This window comes from Leucoraja erinacea, chromosome 2, assembly GCF_028641065.1.
Source record: "Leucoraja erinacea ecotype New England chromosome 2, Leri_hhj_1, whole genome shotgun sequence".
NCBI lineage: Eukaryota > Metazoa > Chordata > Chondrichthyes > Rajiformes > Rajidae > Leucoraja > Leucoraja erinaceus.
In genome coordinates, this window is record NC_073378.1 from 107,468,908 (window position 1) to 107,495,655 (window position 26,748).

The 26,748-nt window shown below is 42.0% G+C and overlaps 1 protein-coding gene across 1 annotated transcript in view; it reads right to left on the reverse strand.

Moving 5' to 3' along the window:
- The window catches only part of gabbr2 (gamma-aminobutyric acid (GABA) B receptor, 2), a 753,408-nt gene that overhangs the window by 531,851 nt on the left and 194,809 nt on the right, over positions 1-26,748 (reverse strand). Inside the window, exon 2 of the mRNA XM_055662806.1 lies at positions 10,295-10,432. Coding sequence (XP_055518781.1) covers positions 10,295-10,432 — 138 coding nt within the window. The remainder of the gene's footprint in view (positions 1-10,294; positions 10,433-26,748) is intronic.

Here is a 26,748-nt window from a genome sequence, read left to right on the forward strand (position 1 = left end):
TCACAGAGAGTTGTGAATGTGTGGAATTCTCTGCCTCAGAGGGCGGTGGAGGCAGGTACTCTGAATGCTTTCAAGAGAGAGCTGGATAGGGCTCTTAAAGATAGCAGAGTCAGGGGATATGGGGAGAAGGTAGGAACGGGGTACTGATTGGGGATGAATGGCGGTGCTGGCTCAAAGGGCCGAATGGCCTACTCCTGCACCTATTGTCTATTGTGAAGTGTCACAAGTCACTGTGACCAGTCATTTAGGATCAAAATAAGCGAGAGTAGGAGCACAAAACATCTGCTGCTTAAGAGTGTTGAACACCCTCTGCTGTTGCTCGTGCCAGGTCCAAGCAGTGTCTTTATGTGTAAGCTGGCGCTACGGGGATGATATTTCACTGAAGTTCGGAATAAATTTGCTCAAGTTGTTCACCATGCCAAGAAATCTTTGTAGACTGAGCACGTCTGTCGGTGCTGGGAGCTCGTTGATGGCACTGGTTTTCGCCGGATCAGATTTTAGGCCGTCCTTAGTGAACACATGGCCTATGTATTTCACCTCACTTACCCTGAATTTGCATTTTTGTAGGTTTAGCTTGAGGTTGATGGCCTTGGCGTGATCCAGGACCTTTGTCAGATTAGCATTGTGTTATTCGACAGTTCGTCCAGCAACGAGGATGTCATCTACTACAATGGAGCATGGGTAGCCTGCAAACAACTGTTCCATAGCTTTCTCCAGGAAATTACTACCTTTTTATGCACAGTAAGGCAATTGACTGAGAGTTTTTCAATTGATATTTTAGATAAGCACAGTAGACAAGAGTTGACATTGGTCACAGTAAAACTGTTATGAAAAACCAATAGACTGTTTGAGTGACAGATACTCATTTATAAACTGCATTCTGTGCGATTTCACCTCAAACGGGACCGGGACCGGAATGCGGCATTCAAATCTGGGGACAACGAAGCATACAAACTGGCTAGGGGTAACCTATCCCGGGGGATCAGGGAAGCGAAGAGGCTGTACGGACAAAAGCTCAATAGCCACTTCGAAAATGAAAAAGACACACGTCGCTTGTGGCAGGGATTTCAGACCATCACTGACTACAAGCCCCCCCTGCTGTGGATATGCCAAAACAACCCCTCCCTACCAGATGAACTGAACGAGTTCTACGCACGGTTTGAGGTTAAAAACAGCACCCAGACACGTGCACTACTGCCATCTCCCAGTGACCAGTCGCTCAGGCTGTCCGCAGCCAGAGTTAAAAAGGCCTTCGCCAGCGTCAATCCACGCAAAGCTGCAGGGCCGGACAACATTCCTGGATGCGTTCTAAGAGACTGTGCCGAGCAACTGAAGGATGTCTTCACAGACATTTTTAACATCTCACTCTGCCAGGCAGTAGTGCCGAATTGTCTTAAGAGTGCCACCATCGTCCCTGTACCGAAGAAACCAAACCCAGCCTGCCATAACGACTTTCGACCAGTGGCCCTAACACCCATTGTAATGAAGTGTTTTGAGCGACTAGTTATGCAGCACATCAAAAACAGTCTACCTGCCGACCTAGACCCACTGCAGTTCGCCTACAGAGCCAACCGATCCACAGAGGACGCAGTCTCAACAACACTGAACCTCGTGTTGTCACATCTCGATCGGAAAAACACCTATGCCAGGATCCTCTTCATAGACTTCAGCTCCGCTTTCAACACAATCATCCCGCAGCAGCTGGTGGAGAAGTTGGAGCTGTTGGGGGTTGATGCTGGCACATGTAGCTGGGTCCTGAACTTCCTGTCACAGCGGCAGCAGACAGTCAGGGTGGGCAGTAGGACATCAAAAACCATAGCCGTGAGCACTGGCTCACCCCAAGGCTGTGTCCTAAGCCCCCTTCTGTTTAGTCTGCTGACACACGACTGTACTGCCAGACTCAATAACAACTTCATCAGCAAGTTCGCTGATGACACAACAGTAGTGGGTCTCATCAGTGACAACGATGAATCGGCGTACAGGATGGAGGTGGAGCTGCTCACAGGTTGGTGCAAATCCCACAACCTCATTCTTAACGTGGGAAAAACTAAGGAGATGGTGGTTGACTTCAGGAGGGCGGGGAAACAACACCATACACCTCTGCACATCGACGGAGCTGATGTGGAAAGGGTCAGCAGCATGAAGTTCCTAGGACTACACCTGTCTGATGACCTGACGTCCACGGCCAACACCACAGCTCTGGTCAAGAGAGCCCAGCAGCGACTTCACCCCCTCCGAAGACTACGGAAAGCAGGCCTCCCCACCACACACCTACGGACTTTTTACAGGGGGACTGTTGAGAGCACACTGACATACGGCATCACTTCCTGGTTCGGGAGCTGCAAGGCGTACGAACGGCACCAACTGGACAGGATAGTGAAGACCGCAAGCAGGATTATTGGTGCTCCACTCCCCTTCCTGCTGGATATATACAAGAAGAGATGCATCAACAGAGCCATCTCCATCATCAAAGACCCTTACCACCCATCGCATGACTTTTTCACCATCCTCCCATCTGGGAAGAGGTACAGGAGCATCAGCTGCAAAACCAGCAGGATGCTCCTCAGCTTCTTCCCACAGGCTATAAGACTGTTAAATGAACTTTCACCCCTGCCAAGTATCGCGCACAAACACCCCGCTGCCGGTCGGAACGGCTGTTGAATGTTATTGAATGTTATTAGAGGGTTAATTTGTTCATGACATGTATTTTAACTTTAATTGCTATTTATTTTGTAACGAAAACTGAATGGACACTGGTTGAGAAACGTTTTTTTGTTTCCTCTGAGTATGCGAATACTCAGGAAATGACAATAAAGATTTACAATTACAATTACAATGTTCCCCCCTCTACCCTCAAGCTCTGTGCTGAACAACTAGCACCAGTCTACACAGACATTTTCAATCGGTCCCTACAAGCCTGTACTAACCCTGCCTGCTTCTACAATCCACTATCGTTCCTGCACCCAAAAAGCCAAGGACAACTGGTCTTAATGACTACAGGCCTGTCGCACTGACATCTGTATTCATGAAGACCCTTGACAGACTTGTGCTACCCCACCTGAAAAATATCACAAACCCCTGCTGGACCCCCTGCAGTTTGCATACCAGGCAAATAGATCAGTGGATGACACAGTCAACCGAGGCCTGCACTTCATCCTCCAGCACCTCGAACACCAGGGGACCTGTGCAAGGATTTTGTTTGTGGATCTTAGATCTGCATTCAATACCATTGTGCCAGAGCTACTACACGCCAAACTCTCCCAATTGACTGTGCCTGAACCCCTCTGTCAGGCGATCATCAACTTCCTGACAGACATGAAGCAGCATGTGAGGCTGGGAAAGTACATTTCGGATACGCAGACCCATAGCACAGGAACACCGCAAGGCTGCGTACTCTCCCCTCTCCTTTACTCTCTCTGCACCAATGACTGCACCACCACAGAATTCTCAGTCAAGCTTCTCAAGTTTGCGGACGACACAACCCTGATTGGACTGATCCAGGATGGGGAGGAATCTGCCTACAGACAGGAAGTATCACAGCTGGCATCCTGGTGCTATCACAACAACCTAGAGCTCAATGCTCTTAAGACAGTGGAATTGATTGTAGACTTTAGGCGAGCTCCCCCTCCCCTCACCCCACTCACCATCAACAACACCACAGTCACATCTGTGGAGTCATTTAAGTTCCTTGGAACCATCATCTCCAAGGACCTTAAATGGGAGGTTACCATCGACTCCACAGTCAAAAAGGCACAACAGAGGATGTACTTCCTGCAGCAGCTGAAAAAACACAATCTGCCACAGGCAATAATGTGCCAGTTTTATACTGCAATCAGAGAGCATGGCCTCACCTTCTGCATCATGGTCTGGTTTGGAATAGCCACCAAGCACGACATCCAGAGGCTGCAGTGCATCATTCGTTCAGCTGAGAAGGTTGCTGGCTACAATCTTCACCCTCATCAACAAAATGTACACTGCAAGGGCCAGGAAGCGAGTGGGTAAGATCATCTCTGACCACTCTCCCCACAATCTCTTTGAATCACTTCCCCCCGGAAGGCGACTCTGGACTGTCAAAGCCGCCACAGCCAGACATAAAAACAGCTTTTTTTTCCACGAGCAGTAGCTCTACTCAATAACCAAATATCTGTAGCCTACTTTTGCTCTGGTATTTTATTTCATTCTTCACATGTTTAAATTATAATGTCTTATTTTTAATTGCCTACTGTATATCGTGTTGGTAATTGCGAGCAAAGCACCAAGGCAAATTCCTTGTATGTATACATATTTGGCTAATAAAATGTATTCTTACGGATCTTACGGATACCAGTCAAATACAAGAAATGGTGTCTTTGGTCATATACGAAATATCTTCCTAAAATGGTGATTTAGAAATGAAGTTTTACTATGAGGCATATTTATGCACAAGGTTAATTCAATTATTTTTAACAACAAATCAATGACAAAAACTGTCGCAATTTGTGGCATAAGAGCAAGCTGGAGTCCCGCCATCGGTAATTTATAACCAGGAATGTGTATATAAAGGTCAGTGTTGGCCAAAGAGGTTGGTGACAGGGACATTGTCAACACGCCAGGTGAATTACAAGTTCCAAGTTGCAAGGATTTGTACCTCAAGTGAAGCAGAATACTGATCAAGTTGTACGAAGCATTAGAGAGAGAACAAGCGTGGATGAGGGAAATGTGCAGATGAAGATTTGTCAGTGGTGGAGCTGGCGAGGCAGTTGACACAAAGCTGAACTTCCTCATTGCTTTCAATGACCTAGCTTCTCTATTTCTAGCAAGTCAATATTACATCCAGTGCCATAACAGCAAAGTCAAGCACAAATCAAGCTGTACAAATGGTCTAGAAAACCTGCGAGCAATGGAGTGGGGGATTCATCAGTTTACAGGAAGGAACAAGTTGCTGTGCTAAGAATATGAAGGATTTCTACAAATCTAAAAAATACCTTGTAAACACTGACCTGTAAATTATGTTATTCAACACATTTTTGTGCACTTATGCAACTGAATTTGTCATAAAACTATCAGTAATGTACAATTATTCAGCGTGGATTGAGTCATCTTTGGTTTACTTGCAGCATTGAAAACCATGGACACGTGCAATGTCATCTAACAGCGCACCATGTGCATCAACACTCCACATGATTATTGCTAATGCATGTAGCTGGCACGGCCAATCTTGAAGTAGGTCTGAAAACGATATTAGAGGCCTTGCTTTATCATAACTTGAAGCTACATCCAGTGTCTCCACCTACTGCAAAGTAACCTCAAACATCAATTGTGGACCTCTCCTCCTCATCTCACAATGCCACAATCCAAGCCCATTCCAGCCTCCTCCCTACAGTCCTAGACCAGGGGATTTTCCTCGGCTTGCACTGCAAATGGCAGAGTGAGCAGAAGACAGGTCTTAGTTTCACAGCATTATTGTATACAAGTCCTTAGTATAAAATCGTATGAGAGCATTACATTTGCTTCCCACCACAATGTGTAATCGATCTTACCAGTTGCCATTTTCTAGAGCACAATATTTGGCACACAGCTTATGTTGAGGTTTATTACTGATAAGCAGTTGAAATCATTTCTGCATGTAATGCTGTATGCACAACACAAATAATAGTTCATTTTGAATGGATGAATAAAACACTGAATATGTTAATAAGAGAGAATTTGACATTCAGATTTTATCAACAATTTAAAATAGCTGTTCAAGATTTGATTTTTTTTTTAAAGCTGTTATTTAAGCTAATTTTAAAGGAGCCTCAAATGAACAAGCACCCATATTTACAACATGATGGGAAAACAATGGATTCACATTTTATCAAGTAGGAAGGAAAGTGCTGTCCCATGAATCTGCCTCACAAGCTCTTCGGACCAACCCTTTAAAAGGATAGAAGTAACTAAGTGGTCCCAAAACATAATTTAGAGGCCGGGAAGAGCAGCCAGAAGTTGCAAATATCAAAATTTCTTCAATACATAGATAAAACAGAAGCAAAGGGTGAAATTTTGTCATTACTGTGGATGGCTCGATTGTATTGATGTATTTGCCTTTCCACTAACTGATCAGCTCACAACAAAGGTTTTTCACTGTACCTTGGTATACATGACAATAAACCGAATTCATTGAATATTACTAACACATCGTGCCTAAAAGCAGTGTGTCATCAATATACTGTCGAAGATAGAAGTTACACATTCACAGGTCAGACTTGCAAGGAATTCTATAATTGGGTTGCACAAGACAATGAGTGCAAAGATAATTAATACTGAAGGACATTCAAATAAAAAAAAGGGGTAGTTCCTACGATTAAGAAATTATATTCATCACAAATTCATTTGTGGACAATAATTTAATCAGGAATCCATGCAAGAGATTTGGAAAAATGGAGTAGATACAACTAGTTCCATTGTGGATTTAATGCTCTCACAAGGCAATGATAATCTGCATACAAATTGAACAAGTTAATTGACCTAACAATTTCTGTGTTGTGCATGTTTTTACATAGTGAAACAAGAGGATTTATACAGTGTCTGGTAATATCCTCAGGACATTAAAATCCCAAGGCTCGTTCACATTGAATCATTTTTTGGGACCATACCAATCACATCATCAGCTTTGTAGTTAAATTGTGGGACCAGTGTTAAAATTATATTCTCATCAAGGGCTGTAATGTTAAGCACACCAACAGATACTGAAACTTACTTGAAAGCATAAATTAGATATTTATTTTGAAAAAATATATATATTTACATTGACAACCTATCTGTCAAACACTTACTGCCCAGTTAGCAATTTTTAAATAATGCACAATATGGATTTCATTTTAGCAGAATAAACTCATGCCATTACCAGGTTACTAGAAGTTTAGTGGGGAACAGCAATGTTAGCCCAAGAATTATATCAGGTGACAAATAGATAAGTAACAGTATAGGACAGGGGTTGGCTAGCCAAGTCATAACTATTTTAAATTTGTATATATATTTTATTTATAGCCAGACTCCCAAGGTGTAACAACTCGTACTCTTAAACCAGGTCAATTGATGAGAGGGGACTACTTCAATTTATGATTCAAATCATGAGATTTTGACCCAGTAACAGTGGAGGGGTAGAGATACGTTACATTCAGGATAGTGCAGGACTTTAGATAGAATTGCACAAGTTGATGCCTTTTCACAAGCTGCCATTGTCCTTTTCAATAGTACTCGCCTTGCAAGGTGTCGCAGAAAGATTGATGTGCTGTGGCAATGCAACATTTGGAATGTGCATGTTGCAGCCACTCTGCAGTGGCAGTGGATTATGAGAACACCTGGCATGATGAATAGGATGCCAATCAAGTGGACTCCTTTGAAGTGGATGCTGTCAAATTTTAAACGTTGTTGAAGCTACACTTCGACCAGACCAAGTGTTGCATTGTTTGACATGCCATGTGGCGAATGGGCACTTGGAATGAGGAAATTAATCACCTAACTTGCTCTTTGCAGGTGGTTGGTTCACTTGTGATGAATGCTGAAAATTCCCACTAACCATATAAACCGTAAATCCCACAGCATCACCTTGATGCTGTGGGATTTAATGACAGCAATGCACCCAAGTGTCAATTGGTATCAACATTTCACTCGTTGGTGATAGTCACAAATGACACTTTCCAATGATCAGCCCAAGACTGAAAGGAGTCCAAGTCTTGCTACATGAGGTTCATTTCATTTCATAATTAATTGCAATGATTTACAATCAAACAAATATTTTCCCCCTCCCCTTATAATAAAAGTAATTTGGCCTTAAAGCACCACCGTATTAACCACCTGCAGCAACTTTCACAAATTGAGATAACTAGCTTTCAGCAATTATTGTTTGACCCATGGCACTGGATGATGGTTTATTTTAAATCTCTTTTTAGTTTAGTTTATTATCACATGTACTGGGGTACAGTGAAAAGCTTTTTGTTGCATGCTAACCAGTCAGTGGAAAGACTATACATGATTACAAACAATCCATCCACAGTGTACAGATACATGATAAAGGGAATGATGTTTAGCGCAAGATAAAGTCCAGTAAAGTCCAATCTTGGTAATCAGGACAAATGGTCAATTTTCTCCAATTAGGCAGATGCCAGCATCATGGCTGAACCTGAAGATTGTTGTGAATGTTTCAACCTTTCTTGTTAGTCTCATTTTATGAAGTAATATCCATCAATACACAATGTTCAGCCAAGTGGGGTAGTGGGAATGATTTATCAAGGAAATATGGCAATTTCTTAAACAGAAAGACACATATTTTGGGAGGACTCTACAACAGCCAAAGAAAAATGTCTTTGTGTTACTGTTTATTTAAAATGTATGCTCCCTTTTGTGAGGAAAGCATCCACTGTCACTGCAGTCAACTTAAATTAGGATTTTTTAAAATTAGTTTAGAGAAATATGTTGTTCGGCCCACTGGGTCCATGCCAACCAGCGATGCCCGCATATTAACACTATCCTACACCCACTGGGGGCAATTTTTACATTTGCCAAGCCAATTAACCTACAAACCTGTATGCCTTTGGAGTGTTGGAGGAAACCGAAGATCTCAGAGAAAACCCATGAAGGCACGAGGAGAACGTACAAACTCCGTACAGGCAGCATACGTAGCTGGGAAAGAACTTGGATCTCCGGCGCTGCATTTGCTGTAAGGCAGCAACTCTACCGCTGCGCCATTGTGACCGCCCTATTGTACCATATTCCAATGAGTAAAGGTCTAAAGTTAAACTAATTATTTATGTTAGTATTGTTCAATACTAAATGCTGTTGTAACACGTTAAAAACAATGTAGTACGGTAATATGGTTTAAGAGTGATTGGTTGCATGTGAAGATGAAAATCAAACTAAGGGACCCAAGTGAATTACAAGATGGACAATTTGCCTCATCATATAATCCAGATCCCCAGCACAAACCTGGTACGATATAATTCTTTAGAAGCTACAACAGTGCTTCCCATCACTTCCAAAATTATCAGCTAAAATTGACTTTTAGTTCCTACCACATCTGTCCAATTATGTACATGTGCATTATAGTTTTAATGTAAAATGCCTCAAGGAACAGCAGGCCATGCGTTTAAATGCCAAACCGGTTGGTCGTCAGGTTGACAGAAGCGAGCCCGAAGAGTGACAGGTGCAATTTTCATCAAACCGAACTGTCCAAAACTAGAAAATCCCCATTTGGGTGTCGAGATGTTGGAATTATACAAGTACAGAGGGTGTTGTATCGGAGCAATCATATGTTCACTGCCAACATAATGCTTGTGTTTAGCATTGCAGTACTTTAAAACAATTTACAAGCTTTTAGTTTTAAATGAAGAATATGTGGATCAGATGATCAATTGACTTCCGTCTGTAGCCACCTACAAAGTAGATTAAATTATTTATTTTTAGAGTCCTTCCTTCTGCTCTCTTCTCTGTCAAGAATCAATACCCTGCCCTATCTGCTTTCACATCCTCTGTTTTTATGCAATATACACTGACACCTATTACTAATATGTTTTCATCATCTTTTCCTCACAATTGCAGAAATCCAATTGTGAAACTATTCAAGTTCTAGATGGAGAAATCATTAATACCCAGCATTGCAACCTCCATTTTTTCTTGCAAGTTCAAACAATCTGCATTGTTTCAAAAGATTGCCTCCAGTACACATCTTTCAGTGATAACTGTACATCTTTTTTCATAATACCGCTCTAATTCTAGTGATTTTGCTTGTTGCATAGAGCAGTGTGGCACCTATTCACAGTTAATTGTTGTATGTAGGTTTAAGCTGCCTCCGGTACATGACTATAATAAATCAACATATGAATCAATCCTTGCAAAGTGTATAATAATGTCATAAAATTGGAATGAACATGAAGCCCCAATATGCTTAAATTCTACACAATTACAACCCAATTATGATTGTCCAGCTCAGCTGCATTTCAAAATTATTTAATGATTAATTATATTTGCAGCACATTAAGTGCACGGTGTGTAAATGTATAACTTTACAAAATTTAGCTGAGGAACTTATCACCATGTTTGAAATATTATCAACATTACATTTTTAAAAATCTAATAACTTATGTGTCTATCATCAAGTAACATACAGCAAGCAAAGAGCAACCACAAAATCTTCATTCCTTTTTTTACACTTTCCTGGTCAGCATATTTTGTTCACTCACAGAAATGACTGCAAATTGTACACACAATTAAAACCAAGCAAATTGACCCATAAGATGCCTTAGGTCCAATAGTTAATAATAACACCATCTCTTACCTGGACCAGATTCCATTCTTTAAGTGATTCTGCAATGATGGATGTAATAGAAGGACACACCCCACCAAAGATCATCAAGTGTTTAGGTCCATATTTGATGCCATCAAAGAAGGCTTTGAGCCCTTTAGCATTATCACACTGAAATAGATAGAAAACATTTGATTTTCTATTATTATTGAATACACAATGTATTTACAAAGCAATTTAAAAGTTCATTTAATTCATCAAAGATAGAGAAATAAGCTTTTGTGATGATCCTAAGACATTGCATTGCATGGTCCTAAAAAAGTAAAATTTGTATTTTTTTCCTTTCACGAAGGTTATTGTGAAGCATGCTCTCAAAACAAATTGAGAGAAAACAAAATAAATTGTTTCTCTTTCCCCTGACTCTCAATCTGAAGGAAGGTCTCAACCCGAAACATCACCTATTCCTTTTCTCCAGAGATACTGCCTGAGTTACTTCAGCTATTTGCGTCTATCTTTTGTGCAGATAAATTGTATTTCACCTGTAAGAAATGATAGGTAATCAATCACATCTTTAAGACTTATAGAAGTAAATATGTATTTAAAGTTAATTTCTGGTAATGAATACTTCTGGAGGTCACATTGGAAATGGAATTAGCAAGACAAGGATTAAGGTCATGCTTTTTAATATTGTTCAACAATATTAACATTGAAAATTGATTTCAGGAAATTAGGGTGCATACAGAAAGAAAATGCAAAGGGGTGTCAGATTTATTGATTTTCCAAAGACTTAGTTGAAGAACACTAAGCAGATAGTGCTTAATGGACAACTATTAGATCATGAAAACGTACAAGTACTGATATATTTCAGGGATCAATTGCAAGATCATTACTCCTCTAAAGATTATCTGGACTTTATATAAAGTGCACAATATCAGTTTTATCAACAATTCGATCTTTCCAGGACTTCAATGGCTGCACCTGAATAAGATTCTTCCATACTATTTTAAGACTGGAACTATAAAAACAGGACAAAAAATGGTGTCAAGAAGACAGGAGGCAAAAACATTTTTGAAATGCAAAGAAAAAAGGAAAATATAACTTTTACCACAAAAAAACGATCGTCAATTATGAATTGCAACAATAATCTTAATTAAGTTAATCATCACCCAAAGTAAAATATCATGAAAATAATTCCACACTAATAACTAAGTCATGCGTCACAGGCGGTATGTTGGTGCAGCAGTAAAGTTGCTGCCTTACAGCGCCAGAGACCTGGGTTCAATCCTGACTATGGGTGCATGTCTGTATGGAGTTTGTATGTTCTCCCCATGACTTGCGTGGGTTTGCTCCTGGATTTCCAGTTTCCTCCCACACTCCAAAGATGTACATGTTTATAGGTTAATTGGCTTGGTATAATTGAAAATTGTCCCTAGTTTTGTGTGGAATAGTGAACATGCACTGGGGATTGCTAGCTAGCACAGGCTCGGTGGGTCGAAGGGCCTGTTTGCACGCTTTATCTCTAAACTGAAATGCAGCAGCAGTGGAATTAACAATGTTTTTTTATTTACGCACAGCAAATTGCTGTTGGTTAGGTGAAAGTTTATCAAAAAAGCTATGGCTAAATTACTTCTTTCCATGCTAGTTCCCAGGACCAATATTAAACATTATAGAAACTTACTTTGCTTAGACTCCTGAAAAAGAGATGTACTAAATGATATTTTCCCCCCTCTTAAAGAAACACATTCCTCAAGCTGCCAGGTATCCTACATCACCCCTTCCCAACACTCCCGCATCTGACCCTGACCCCAGTTCAACACTATTGCATTCCTCCAAACCAGTGATGCATGTTCGACCTATTCAATTGATTAAACTTCTCAAGTAAAGACTTGAAACCACATTTGTCTGGGGAGATGAACGTCATTTTAAAATTTCAAGTTAAATATGTTTAAGCCACTATTGTTGAAATTGCAAGTATAACAAATTAAACTTTAATTTCACCAGCGCTCATGTAATTCTGATTGCAAATGCAAAACTTCTATAAAAAACACTGAATTATTTTATTGGATCAGAGACCTGGGAAAGTCAGAATCATTGCACATTCCCAATTAACCTTGGTGAAGTGCATTTTGAACCACTACAAACTTTCTGAAGGTGGATACAAAAAGCTGGAGTAACTCAGCAGGACGGGCAACTTCTCTGGAGAGAAGGAATGGGTGACATTTCGGATCGAGACCTTTCTTCAGTCACTTGCTCTTTTCTGTTGGAATTGAAGCTGCAGTGACATAATGGAGCTGGGATGCTTGAGCTCAACAATACCAACCATTCTCCTTTATGCAAGATAGGAGTCTGTTCATTTGTTACCAATTGACTTAAAGGCCTGTCCCACTTGGGCGTGATTTGCGCGCGGTGCCCCAGGATTTTGGGATTCACAAAATCTTCACGCACCACCTGCGCGACGAGCAAATGATGCCCTAGTGGGGCAGGCCCTTTAAGTTTTACCAAGAAACCTTGCTGCCACACCTGGTCAAATGCTGCCTTGGTGTTCCACGCAATCACTCTCAACTCTAATATTCAGTTTTTCATGGCTATTACATCAAATGAATTTTAAATATTTGCAAATATGAATATGTAGTACATTCAATGGTTTTAGACTGGACTGGATTTACAGGGTGACTCGAATTACCCACAAGCACTTCAAGAGAAGCATTTTGGTGTCTCTGTACTGTACACAGACAATGACAATTAAAGTTGAATCTGAATCTGAGAAGATCCACAAAAGTACTTGGCAAACTGTTCATTGACACGTCACAATAGGTATTGTTGAACATGTTCCAAGTTAGTCAAAGTTATTTATGAAAAGTGTTAGACTTCTTGGGTTCAAGAAGCAAGGGGCATAAAGGCAAAGAGAAGTGGCTCTCAAAATACTTTGAACAAATTCACGAATCTGGGAACTCTGGATACATGGGGAAATGTGAATCAGGATCCAGAACCCCCTGAAATCTGCAACCATTCAACCACCCAACATCAATGAAAAGGTTCATTATAATATAGTAACACATATCAGAAACCAGAGGGTGTAGCTTTTAGGTCAGAAGAGAAAAGTTTGGAGGAGGCATTTGGGGCAAGCTTGTTTTTATGCAGAGATTGGTGAGAGCCTGGAAGAGTGCCGTTGAAGAGGATTTTGGATGTGCACATGAATATGCAGAGATGGAAAGATATAGAAGGGGTCAGTTTCATTTGGTATCATGTTCAGTACATCATTGCCAAAGGGCCTGCTCCTGCACTGTACTGTTCAATGATGTAAGTTCTGGTAGCTCAGAGGGGTTCTGAGCTGAGAACAATTATGCAGAAGGAAGGCCCATGAGACTGAAGATATCCCTGCACTAAATCCCAAAGTCTGAAAGCCACTTAAAATATTAAACGCATTTTAACTGCACAGTCTTGACTGGAACAAAATCTGTTTTACTTACACTGCTGTAAGAATCATCACGCACAAACTGAACAGGTGCCACAATTACCTGCTCATAACAATAGTTGAAACACAGGTGACTAATTAATGAAAAGCATTCAAGGTTTAATGGACCTACCCGACAAAACTTCCAGCACTTGTGCCACCGACATGCTTTTCCTTCCATTTCTTTAGTTTCTTCCACAAACTAACTTGCCCATTTTAGAAACTAAGCTGAGCCTGCTGCTTAAATGGCCCCTTTAGCCAGATTTCCAGTGATTTCCAAGCAGAAAGAAACATTGTTCTAGAACAAAGAGCTGAAGTTGTCACCTGACACCCGTGATGACAGTTGCAACAACGCAGGTGTGGGCAATTTCCTTCAAGTGTTCCGAGGATAAAGACCCAATCAACAGACCAAGTCTATCAAGAGAATCTGTTTATAAAAGCTACTTTAAAATAAATTGCTTGACAATCTGTTTTGTTTTAAACTAATAAAATAATTGATTATTTTTTAAGCCTGTGCAAATACAGTAAACCCTCATTATAACTCACCATAGGTGTGTACGTTATTGCCGACTGTCCGCTATAACCAAGTAAGGGATTATAATTATATAAATAGTAGAAACAAATGACTGCAGATGCTGGTTAATACACAAAAGGATTCACAGTGTTGGCGTACCTCAGCAGGTCAGGCAGCATCTGTGGAGAACAAGGATAAGTGATGTCTCAGGTCCAGACCCTTCTTCAGACCCTTGGCCTGGAGCTGGGCCTGGAATCCAGGTGGGTTGATGGCCGGAGGAGAGGTGAGGATCAGTGCAGTCATTGGTCGTGGCCCACGGGGTCCGGGGAGCAGGTAAGGGTTGGCAGCATTGGTGGCAGTGGAGGCAGTGTCAGTATCGGCAATGGCCCACGTCGATGGTGCTCCACTATCACCAAAACCCGTTATAAAGAGGCCCGTAAAATATTTTGTTTTCTCTTTCCATGTGTACTTCTGATTTGAATCCTTATTTGTAAACTGATTAATTTCTAGTTCGTAGTTTTGTGGCAATCTTAATTGCTTTCAATTTCTAGGTTTGTTGCCATTTTACTTTAAACCAACATGGTAAAACACAATAACTGTTCCAGACAGTCCAGGAGCAAGCTACGTACTCAAAAAGATGAGGGACGTTGATGCTTGCTGAATAAAGGTAAGAGTTACACTGGAAAAAATATTACCCCGAGACAAATATCCTTGGCTCGCCTACAGAAAAGAGAGGATGGATACTACTGCTGAGCCTGTCGAGCTTCTGCTGTTGGAATATCTTAGTGATTAAGATCCAAAGACTTTATTAGCATTACAGCATAGGTAACTTCATCTTAATACGTAACTCAAGGCTGAGGGAGAAAGGGAAGAGAAGCTTTCTGTTAAACTAGTGTGCGGGGCTACAAAGTGTGACATAATATGAGTGACACTGATCTACATCCTCCCTCTTAAAGATTTAAATATCAGTACAAAACCATTGACTAAATAAGGCATGTATAGCAATTGATAATAAGCTGGAGGAAAGTCAAACATAGCCCAGGTACTTCACGGTGAGCTTGCAAACACGGCCAGCACATGTGCGATAAAAACCATCTCCGTTTTTCCCCACCGGGGACAGAGCCAGTGGCTTCACAGGCTCTGTCGGAGATTGAACCAGCATTCCCGGTGATGAAACAGGCGACCGCAGCGCGGGCGGAGGGGGCGTCGCCACTGGCAAAGCAGTCGTTCCCGAAGTGGGTTGTTGTGCTGAAGTAGGTGGATATATGCCACTGGGCACAGACGGCAGTACACTTATACGGTCTGGATAATACAGAGGTCGAGTCGGCTCATTCACAGGCAGGATATGTTGTCTGTTATGCCTGTAGGTGCCACCATCGGCACTGACCATATATGAGCGTGACTCAGAAGCAGATCCAGAAATGACACCGATACGGTCATGACCTGTGTCAGTCTGCAACAAACCACCTGCCCCTTGGTTAATGGTGGCAGCGGCCTACTTGTTTTGTCATACCACTGTTTTTGAATGTCACGCCTTTGTTCTAACCTGGATTGGACATCCGATAGTGGAACCACCTTTGAGATCAATGCTGATCAGCCACAGATACTGTGGCTCGGGTTTGCCTCGACTAAAATGTTGAGCTGGTGAACCCAAGATGGGGTCTCGGGAGATGTTGCGTAGGTTGGGCAGATCCAGGTACGTCGGAATTAGCTCTGCACGATCGTTCCATGAGCTGTCTGCCACTCTTGACAGCCCACTCAGCTAGTCCATTTGACTGTGGATATTCAGGGCTGTTGGTGATATGACAAAAACCCCAGCGTGCAGCAAACTCTTTGAAGTGTTGGCTGGTAAATTGACTGCCGTTATCAGATAACAGAATGCACAGAGCTCCGTGGTCTGCAAAATGGTGAGCAAGCTTCAAAACTACCCCGCGAGAAGTGGGGCTGCTAAGAAGATCAATGTCGAACCATCCAGAATATGAATTGACAAGTACCAGGTACTGCTTGCCATGCCATTCAAATATGTCAGTTGCCACTGAAGACCACAGGAGAGCAGGAGCCGGATGTGTAAGATGTGGTTGCTTTTGTTGATGAGGTGCCAAGCTGTTACACACTGCACAGGATGCCACATTCTTGGTAATGTACAGTGGCTTGCAAGAGTATTCATGCCCCTTGAACTTTTCCACATTTTGTCACGTTATAACCACAAACGTAAATGTATTTTATTGGGATTTTATGTGATAGACCAACACAAAGTGGCGCATAATTGTGAAGTGGAAGCAAAATGATACATGGTTTTCAAATTTTTTTTACAAATATAAAACTGAAAAGTGTGGCGTGCAAAAGTTTTCAGCCCCCTTTACTCTGATACCCCTAAATAAAATCCAGTACAACCAATTGCCTTCAGAAGTCACCTAATTAGTAAATAGAGTCCACTTGTGTGTAATCCAATCTCAGTATAAATACAGCTGTTCTGTGAAGGCCTCAGAGGTTTGTTAGAGAACATTAGTGAACAAACAGCATCACGAAGCCCAAGGAACACACCAGACAGGTCAGGGATAAAGTTGTGGAGAAGTTTAAAGCAGGGTTAGGTTATAAAAAAAAAATCCCAAGGTTTGAACATCTCACGGAGCACTGTTCAATCCATCATCCGAAAATGGAAAGAGTATGGCACAACTGCAAACCTACCAAGACATGGTCGTCCACCTAAACTGAAACGCCGGGCAAGGAGAGCATTGATCAGAGAAGCAGCCAAGAGGCCCATGGTAACTGGAGGAGCTGCTGAGATCCACAGCTCAGGTGGGAGAATCTGTCCACAGAACAACTATTAGTTGTGCACTCCACAAATCAGGCCTTTATGGAAGAGTGGCAAGAAGAAAGCCATTGTTGTAAAAAAGCCATAAGAAGTCCCGTTTGCAGTTTGCCACAAGCCATGTGGGGGACACAGCAAACATGTGAAGGAAGGTGCTCTGGTCAGATGAGACCAAAATTGAAGTTTTTGGCCTAAATGCAAAACGCTATGTGTGGCGGAAAACTAACACTGCACATCACCCTGAACACACCATCCCCACTGTGAAACATGGTGGTGGCAGCATCATGCTGTGGGGATGCTTTTCTTCAGCAGGGACAGGGAAGCTGGTCAGAGTTGATGGGAAGATGGATGGAGCCAAATAAAGGGCAATCTTGGAAGAGAACCTGTTAGTCTGCAAAAGACTTGAGACTGGGGCAGAGGTTCACCTTCCAGCAGGAAAATGACCCTAAACATACAGCCAGAGTTACAATGGAATGGTTTAGATCAAAGCATATTCATGTGTTAGAATGGCCCAGTCAAAGTCCAGGCCTCAATCCAATTGAGAATCTCTGGCAAGACTTGAAAATTGCTGTTCACAGATGCTCTCCATCCAATCTGACTGAGCTTGAGCTATTTTGCAAAGAAGAATGGGCAAAAATGTCAGTCTCTGGATGTGCAAAGCTGGTAGAGACATACCCCAAAAGACTTGCAGCTGTAATTGCAGCGAAAGGTGGTTCTACAAAGTATTGATTCAGGGGGGCTAAATACTTTTGCGCACCACATTTTTCAGGTTTTTATTTGTAAAAAAATTTGAAAACCATGTATCAATTTCCTTCCACTTCACAATTATGCACCACTTTATGTTGGTCTATCACATAAAATCCCAATAAAATACATTTACGTTTGTGGTTGTAACTTGACAAAATGTGAAAAAGTTCAAGGGGTATGAAAACTTTTGCAAGCCACTGTATGCGGCCATGCCAGGCCAGTAAAACATGTTTCTTGCCCGTAGGATGGCTTCAGCGCCTGGGTGCCCTGCATGGACAACCTTAAAATACTTGTTGTGCAGCGACGCAGGGACTACTGCCTTATGGCCTTTTACAATAATGTCATCCTGCAGCACTAGCTCATCACGGATGGCAAAGAAAGGTCGGACTGTCAGTGGAACGTTGTAGTGTTTGTCTGGCCAGTCGCGCTTAATGGTGGAGGCAAGTGACCATAATGTACTGTCAGCAGCAGTAACCAAATCCTCCACACAGGACGAGGGAATAAAATACAGTCATTACGATAAAGTTATCATCCGGCGTGGACGGCCTTCACAGATCTTCCGGGGTGCACGCGATAGAGGGTCAGCCAGGTGCGTATCCTTACCACGTTTGGATTCACCGTGGAGCGGCCGATGAACGACGATGATCCTTCCTGGATTGCCGTTTGAAGCTCCGGAGGGTTGGGCCCACTGCTCCAACATCGTGGGGCTGTGGTTCACGGAGCGCTGACTGACATCGCAGAGTCCCTGGGGCCCTTTGCCGAGGGCCGCCAGCGTTGAATCTCCGCCCGGCGGCTTGGGGACATCGGGAGCTGCGGACTCCGGTGGGAAGCAGACGATTTGGAGGTCCAACCCGCTGAGGTTGGCCTCCCGTTCCGGCATCGGGAGTTCCAACATCCCAGCGAGCGGGCCTGAGCGGCGGGCTGCCCGTAGCGGCGACTGCGGAGGGCTCCGGAGGCCCCGACCACGGGTGAACATCAGAGGAAGATGACTGACTTTGGTGCCTTCCCTCACAATGGGAAACTTTTGATTCTGCTGTGTGGGGATGTTTTATGCTGAACTCTATCGTGTGTTGTGTTCTTTACTTTATTTTATGGCTGTATGGTGATCACATTTCACTGTGCCAACTGGCACATGTGACAAATAAATGTATCTTGGATCTTGTCCAAAATGCCTCATCGAAGCTGGTCCCATTTGCTGCAGTTGGCCCATATTCCATTAAAATGTTCTAAACCATGTACCCGTCCAAGTGTATTTTTAATGCTTTTATAGTATCTGCCTCAACTACCTCCTCTGGCAGCTCACTCCATATATCTACCACCCTTCTGGGTGGAAAACATTACCCCTTGGGTTCCTATTGAATCTTTCCCCTCTCACCTTAAATTTGTGGTCTCTGGTTCTTGATTCCCCCATTCTGAATCAGACTGGATGTTCACCCCTATTCCCTATTCCCCTAATGATTTTATACACCTCTATATGATCACCCTTTAGCTTCCTGTGTTCCATGGAATAAAGTCATACCCTGCCCAACCTTTCCCTATAGTTCAGGCCTTCGAGCTCTTGTAAATCTTCTCTGCATTCTTTCCTGATCATTCTTTTGTGGGCAAACACAAGAGACTCGTGTATCACACAGGTACCACTGCCACCAATCACCCTGTCCTCGCTGTGAATTTAGTGCTTCGTGCTTTAGCTCCAATTACTGTCACATTGAAATAAATAATTAGGGATGTTGCCTGACCTGAGTTGCTGCAGCACAGTTTATCTTTTTGTGTATTAATCAGGATTTGCAGTTCTTTGTTTCTGCTACTTGTGCAATGATGTATTCATCATATTGAAAGTAAGCGGTTACTATTTTGATTTTGAATAATTTGATGCCAGAAAATGATCTCCTGTAGGTGCAATGGTTGACTTTATGCAGTTAATATTCTTTTCATTTGCTGTTAAGACTGCTGACCCTGAATTGAAACAGTTGTGTTTATAGGATAGCAACTACACAAAACCTCAATATGCTGAGAGTCGATGTGTACCATTCCAATTCTTGACAGATGACATCACTGTACACATGTAACGAGTCAAGTACACAAAGTAACATCATGTTCTGGTGTATCTTGGGTCAAGCTGATAAATCAGCAAAGCAGCCTTAAGAATATCAGTACCTTTTATAAAGTGGAGGTAGAATGTACAACACTTCAAGCCAAGTATAGATTTTAACCAGTCAAGCAATTACCAGCTGTAAATTGAGTGCGATTGCTATCCTCAGCGCTACATTAATTAAAGTTTTATTTATCTACAGCAACAAACCTGCTCCAAACTGTTTCAATACACATCACCTTTCTCCATAATACTGTCCCTGACTCTCATCATTCCAAAAACCCACGATGGATAATCCTGCTGATTTTATTCCCTGCTGATTTCCCTAATCTTGTGTGAGATCTGTTGGTGATGGCACATTCTCCCTACATGCAACATCCCCAATGTCTTCAGGAGTCAAGGGAGTTTATTTGTTGTGTGCTTCAGAATTCAAGATTCAAGAAAGTTTATTGTCATGTGTCCCAGATAGGACAATTAAATTCTTGCTTTGCTTCAGCACAACAGAATATAGTAGGCTTAAATAAATACAGAACAGATCAGTGTGACCATATACCATTATACCAGGATGGTGATGCTGGCAGCCTTTTTGAGGCAGAGACTGCAATAGATCCCCTCGATGGTAGGGAGGTCAGAGCCGACGATGGACTGGGCAGTGTTCACAACTTTTTACAGACTTTTCCGCTCCTGGACGCTCAAGTTGCCGAACCAAGCCACGATGCAACCGGCCAGCATGCTCTCTACTGTGCACCTGTAGAAGTTCGAGAGAGTCCTCCTTGACATACCGACTCCGTTCTCTTCTCAGGAAGTAGAGGCACTGATGTGCTTTCTTTGTAATTGCATCAGTGTTCTCGGACCAGGAGAGATCTTCAGAGATACGCACGCCCGGGAATTTGAAGCTCTTGACCATTTCCACCCTTTGATATAAACGGGACTATGGGTCCCCATCCTACCCCTTCCAAAGTCCACAATCAATTCCTTGGGTTTGCTGGTGTTGAGAGGCAGGCTATTGTGCGGGCACCATTTGGTCAGACGGTCGATCTCACTTCTATACTCTCTCATCTCTATCAGTGATACGTTCCACAACAGTGGTGTCATCAGCGAACTTGATGATGGAGTTCGCACGATGACCGGCTACGCAGTCATGAGTATAGAGTGAGTACAGCAGGGGGCTGAGCACACAGCCTTGAGGTGCTCCCGTGCTGATTGTTATTGAGGCTGACACATTTCCACCAATACGAATGTGAATGAGGAAGTCGAGGATGCGCAGAGACCCAGTTCTGCGAGTTTGGTAACCAGCTTGGAGGGGATGATTGTATTAAATGCCGAGCTGTAGTCAATGAATAACAGCCTGACATATGAATTTTTGTCATCCAAGTGGTCCAGAGCAGCGTGGAGAGCCAGCGAGATCACATCCACCGTTGATCTGTTGTGGCGATAAGCGAACTGCAGTGGGTCCAGGTTTTTGTCGAGGTACGAGTTGATTTGCGCCATGATCAACCTCTCAAAGCACTTCATCACCACAGACGTTAGTGCCACTGGTCGATAGTCATTGAGGCACGTCACCTTACTATTCTTGGGCACTGGTATAATTGATGCCCTTTTAAAGCAGGTGGGAATCTCAGACCTCAGAAGTGAGAGGTTGAAAATGTCCGTAAAAACTCCAGCCTGTTGGTCCCCACAGGTTTTTAGAACACGACTGGGTATGCCATCAGGTGCAGGCACTTTCCAAGGGTTCACCCCTCAGAAGGATTTTCTGACGTCAACCTCTGTGACCGTGACCGAAATACCATCACAGCGAATGGGGGCTCGAGAAGGCACATCAGTGTTCTAAGCGTGCGTAAAACGCATTGAGCTCGTCACTGAGTGATGCTTCGCTGACAATTGAGCTGCCTCCTGATTTCGCCTTGTAGGAGGTGATTGCATTCAGGCCCCGCCACAGCTGTCGAACATCTGTCTCATCCTCCAGCTTGGAGCAGAAATCCCTTTTGGCCTTTTTGATGGCCTTACCAAGGTCATATCTGGACTTCTTGTAGTCCTCGGTATTTTCAGACATGAATGCCCGCTGTCTGGACTTCAGAAGAATGCGGATCTCGTAGTTCATCCCAGGCTTCTGATTGGGAAACACTTAGAAGGTTTTTGTTGGGATGCAGTCCGCCACACATTTCTTTATGAAGTCTGTAACGACTGTGGCGTATTCATTCAGGTCCGTTGCCGAGTCCCTGAACATTGCGATTTCTTGAGGTTTGCTTTGTTGAAGTCCCCAGCTATGGTAGTAAATGCCTCGAGGTAAGGCCTCTCCGGTGTTTACAGGTAATGTTCTTACTGTACCTGCGCGCCTCCGCGATATCGGGATTCCCCTCTGATCGGGGATTCCCTTACCGTTGCTAACATCGGTAGTTCGCAGTAGCACTAATGCATTTAAATGCGTTAGCAGCTCGCTACTTACAGCGTTGATTTCAGTGGATTCTCTGATGCAGGCGAGTTCAAAAATACTGTATTTCACTATTTTTCGTTGTGCCGTTCGCAAAATGTCGCCGCAGGTAGGCGCCATCTTGGTAACTTGGCAAATTGGCTCATTGAACAGGAACAATGAAATTCTTGCTTGCTGCAGCTTTGCAAGCATATCAGATGTAACAACAAAAATAATTTTTTTTTTTAAATCAAAGATTCTCAGTAAACTAGACTATGATAATGCAAAAAAACAAAGTACGCAGAGCAATCATATAGTGCAGCGTCCATAGTGGTTCAGTGCCTCTATAGGGTTGTTTATTTATTTATTATTTATACTTATTTATTATTTTTACTAATAAGTGTACATATGTGTCAATGGTTGGCGTGTTTGTATTTTTTTAACCGGACGAGATGCAATGGAATTTCGTTGCACAGTATTGTGCAATGACTATAAAATATTCATTCATTCATTCATACATTGTGGTTAGAGGAGCGTAGGATGGATGAAGAACCTGATTGTTAAGAAGAAGCCGCAGTTCTGAGACGGTTCGTTCTTACCAATGCTAGCAACGAAAATAGAGCTCAGCCAGGTTGGTGTGGATATTGGATGACATTACCTGCCTTGTTCTGCTTGGGTATTTTCACTTCTTTGCTACCTTAGTATAGATCCATCTCACTTGCATTGCATTTAAGTTTCTTTCTGTATTGCTCACTCGAGTATAATTTAAAAATGCTCTCCCAAGGAAGTTTTGCTATTTGCTCATTCAGTCTCTGTTCTGCACAACTTCTCAACCTCAGCAATTTTGATCTCCAATACAAGTCGTCTTGCTGTATCCACTCCCCGACCCACATACTGCCGATGGTACTACACTCAAATGTTCTTTCTTTAATTCAATCAGATTTCGACTGATGGAATGCTCAGCTGGTTTGACCAGTCAAATGCCAGATCTGATTTAGACCTACAAAGTGCAACAAATACATTTGTTTTACTAATATTGCAAACAAAATCCAAAGAACAAATAAGAAATAGGAACCAAAGATGGACATTCAACCCCTCTAGCCAGCTCTGCTGTTCAGTAAGATTATTGTTGATTCAACTTTTCGTGTTTAGTTTTCTGCCATCTCCCCATCATCCTTAATTCCCAAACTGATTAGCATTGAATATATGCACATACTCTACCTTCACCACCTTCTGGAGCATGGGGAATGCCAAAGACTTGCCAACCTTTGAGAAAATAACTCTTCCTCATTTCATTCTTAAATTGACCCATTTATGTTGACATTCTGCCACTGAGACTCTTGTACAAGGGCAAGTATCCTCACAGCATTTACCCTATCATCCCTTTAGAGTGTTATTGGTTTACATAGGCTTTCCCTTCATTCTTCCAAATTTCAATATTCAACAGAAACCTGTTCAACCTGTCCTTGTCTTTCGTGTCATCTTTGTGAACTTTTCTGATCCATCTCTCATGATAATATGTCCTGCCTTAAATAAGGGAATCACTAAAGTGCGTGTTACTGTGGAAGTAGTCTGACTGGTGTTTTATACCGTTGCAAATGGACTTCCCTACTTTGACACTCCAACCTACGAAATAAAAGCCAGCATTACATTAGCTTTCCCTATCATATACAGCAGCTACATGCAAGGTTTTGCATTTAAGGTACGAGTAATCCTCATTCCCTTTCTGCTGCTGCTTTCTGCAATTATTCTCCATTTAAATTCTTCCAAATTATTCTTCCTTTCTTAGAGAACAACTTTACAGTTTCCCACATTACACTGCATTTGCCAACATTTACCCACTCACTTAACTTATCAATATCTTTTTCAGTAAACTGTTTGCATCCTCATCACAGCTTGCCATCCCACATCACTTTGTGTAATCTGCATATCAGGCTAATTATATTTAATCAACTCTTTCCGCTATCTATCAGCTCATCGGGTCAAACTTCTAAGATTGGCTTCACTACCATGATACCATTACCAAGAAGGGGAAAAATTATCTTTGAAATATACAAAGACTGATAGACTGAAAGAGATAGAATGAAAGTCATATAATCTCAGAATGTTTCCAATCATTTTGCAACAAATTATTGTGAAATAGTCATTGTTGTTAGATGGAGAACATTTCAATATGCAATATTTTTAGCATTTTCACTAAAACATCAGTAATCAATAATATTGTATTGATGTGTGAACTTGTAATCAATAATATTGTATTGATGTGTGAACTTGTATTGATTTTCTATATCACTTGTAGAATATTTATCCAGCATGTTTCCTCATCAGCAGAGGCAGTGCAGTGGAGCAGTAGAGTTGCTGCCTGACAGCACCAGAGACTCGGGTTTGATCCTCACTACAGGTGCTGTCTGTATGGAGTTTGTACATTCTCCCTGTGATCGTGTTGGTTTTGTCCACGTGCGCCAATTTCCTCCCACATTCCAAAGTCATGCATGTTTCTAGGTTAAATGGCTTCTGTAAATTGTCCCTAGTATGTAGATTAAACAAATGTATGGGTGATTGCTGGTTAGTGCGGACTTGGAAGGCCAAAGGGCCCGTTTCCACAATGTATTGCTAATAGGGGCTGGTAGGGCAAAAAATCTTATTCGATTACAACATGACTGTATTGAGTTATGCTAATCCCAAATGGTTTGGTACAAAATCAACCACTTAATTATTTTTTTGTTGTCATTTTCAATTATCTCTGATGTTTTGAATGTCATACAGATGTATTGACCATCTGAGAGAAGGATTGGCTGCCAGGATCAGTATTATTAATGGGATAATTCATTTTTGAGGTGATTAAATGTGCTAATTTTTCATGCAGAATTAAGCAATCTACAAATTAACTTCATAGTGATGTATGGAATGACAGCATTAGTCTGTTTTGCTGCAATCAATTAGCTTTTTTTCCAAGTTATGAAATTGAAAAAAAATCTGTTTACTTTTAAATTGTAATGCTTATCTTAAGCACAAGTAACCAGTTAACTGTTCAGGTTCATTAAATTCTCAGCCATGAAAGATTTGTAAATTCTAACCCAAGAGGGAGTAGCATCTAATGGCCATCTCAGATCTAATGGCCATCTTGACAACCTCAGTCGTGACGCTGGACCTGACCCCAAACATCGACCATCCCTTTGCCTCCACCAATACTGTTTGACTTGCTGAATTCTTGCAACAGATTGTATTTTGCTCCAGTTTCCAACAACACAAGTGCAGAGATGGACATACGTTAGTCAGCGGATTGGGTGGGAGAAGTCCAAGGATGGCCTCACTGAAAAATCTTATAAGCATACATCTTTTTATTTTTTGTCCATGTTGGAGCAGATTCTGCCTGCATTCGTTCTGCAACCTATTGGCGGCATTAACTGGAATGTGGGCAAATGGAGGTAGGTAGCCTGATTTCCTTTTTGTTGATTTAACAGTGCTCGGGTATATAAGTGATTATGGCTTCATCTGATTTACAGGATCGGCCAATTTAGAATCTCAATAGAATGGAGACTAAATGGAGTAATTATATTTGATTTTGTTTATTTATACCCAACTCAGTTTCAGCCATGTTTGAAAAATTGAAACTCCTTGAGTGTTAATCCTGCAGTTAGCAACATTATTGAGTAGGAAGGAACTGCAGGTGCTGGTTTAAACTGAAGATAGTCAAAAAGCTGGAGTAACTCAGTGGGAAAGGCAGCATCTCTGGACAGAATCCTTCTCTCCAGACATGCTGCCTGTCCCTCTGAGCTACTCCAGCTTTTTGTGTCTAGCAACATTATTGATATTGTTAATCTTACCTGTTCACACAAAGAACAATCTTCCTGGCCAAATTCAAACTGATTTGGTGTTTTATGCAACTGAAACAAATGTTGGCTGTTGAGTGTAACTGCTTGGCATTATGCTTTATAAAAAATATATACTAGCACCTGAAAGTAAAGTCCTTCATCTTTGTTGTGAACATTAATTTAAATGGCATTTTTATTTTGTTCCATTATAAGTGAAAATGTACACAAGATTGGCATATATTGCCCATCCCCAATTACCCTTGAGAAAAAGTGATGACCTGCCTTCTGAAACCATTAGTCCTTCTAGTGACAAGTACCTGAACAATGTTGAGTAGGTAATTAAAGTTACAAGGACATGTCATGTTTCCAGCGAAGATGCCCATTTCAGTAAGATTACATTTTAGGCTCATCAACATACCTACACCATTCACAAGGTTGAGTCCAGCATGAGAGGGCAGACAATAGGAGTGTTGCATAACGTTAAAATAAGTTTATTTATGAGTTTTACCTTGCAAATCACTTTCTAGAAAGTATCCACATCCCAACCAGGAGCAGAAGTAGGCCTCTCAATCCCACTGTCATGTAGTTTAGTGAAATGATAAGGCATGTAAACAACTTGCAGACCACCAAGTCCACCCATTGACAC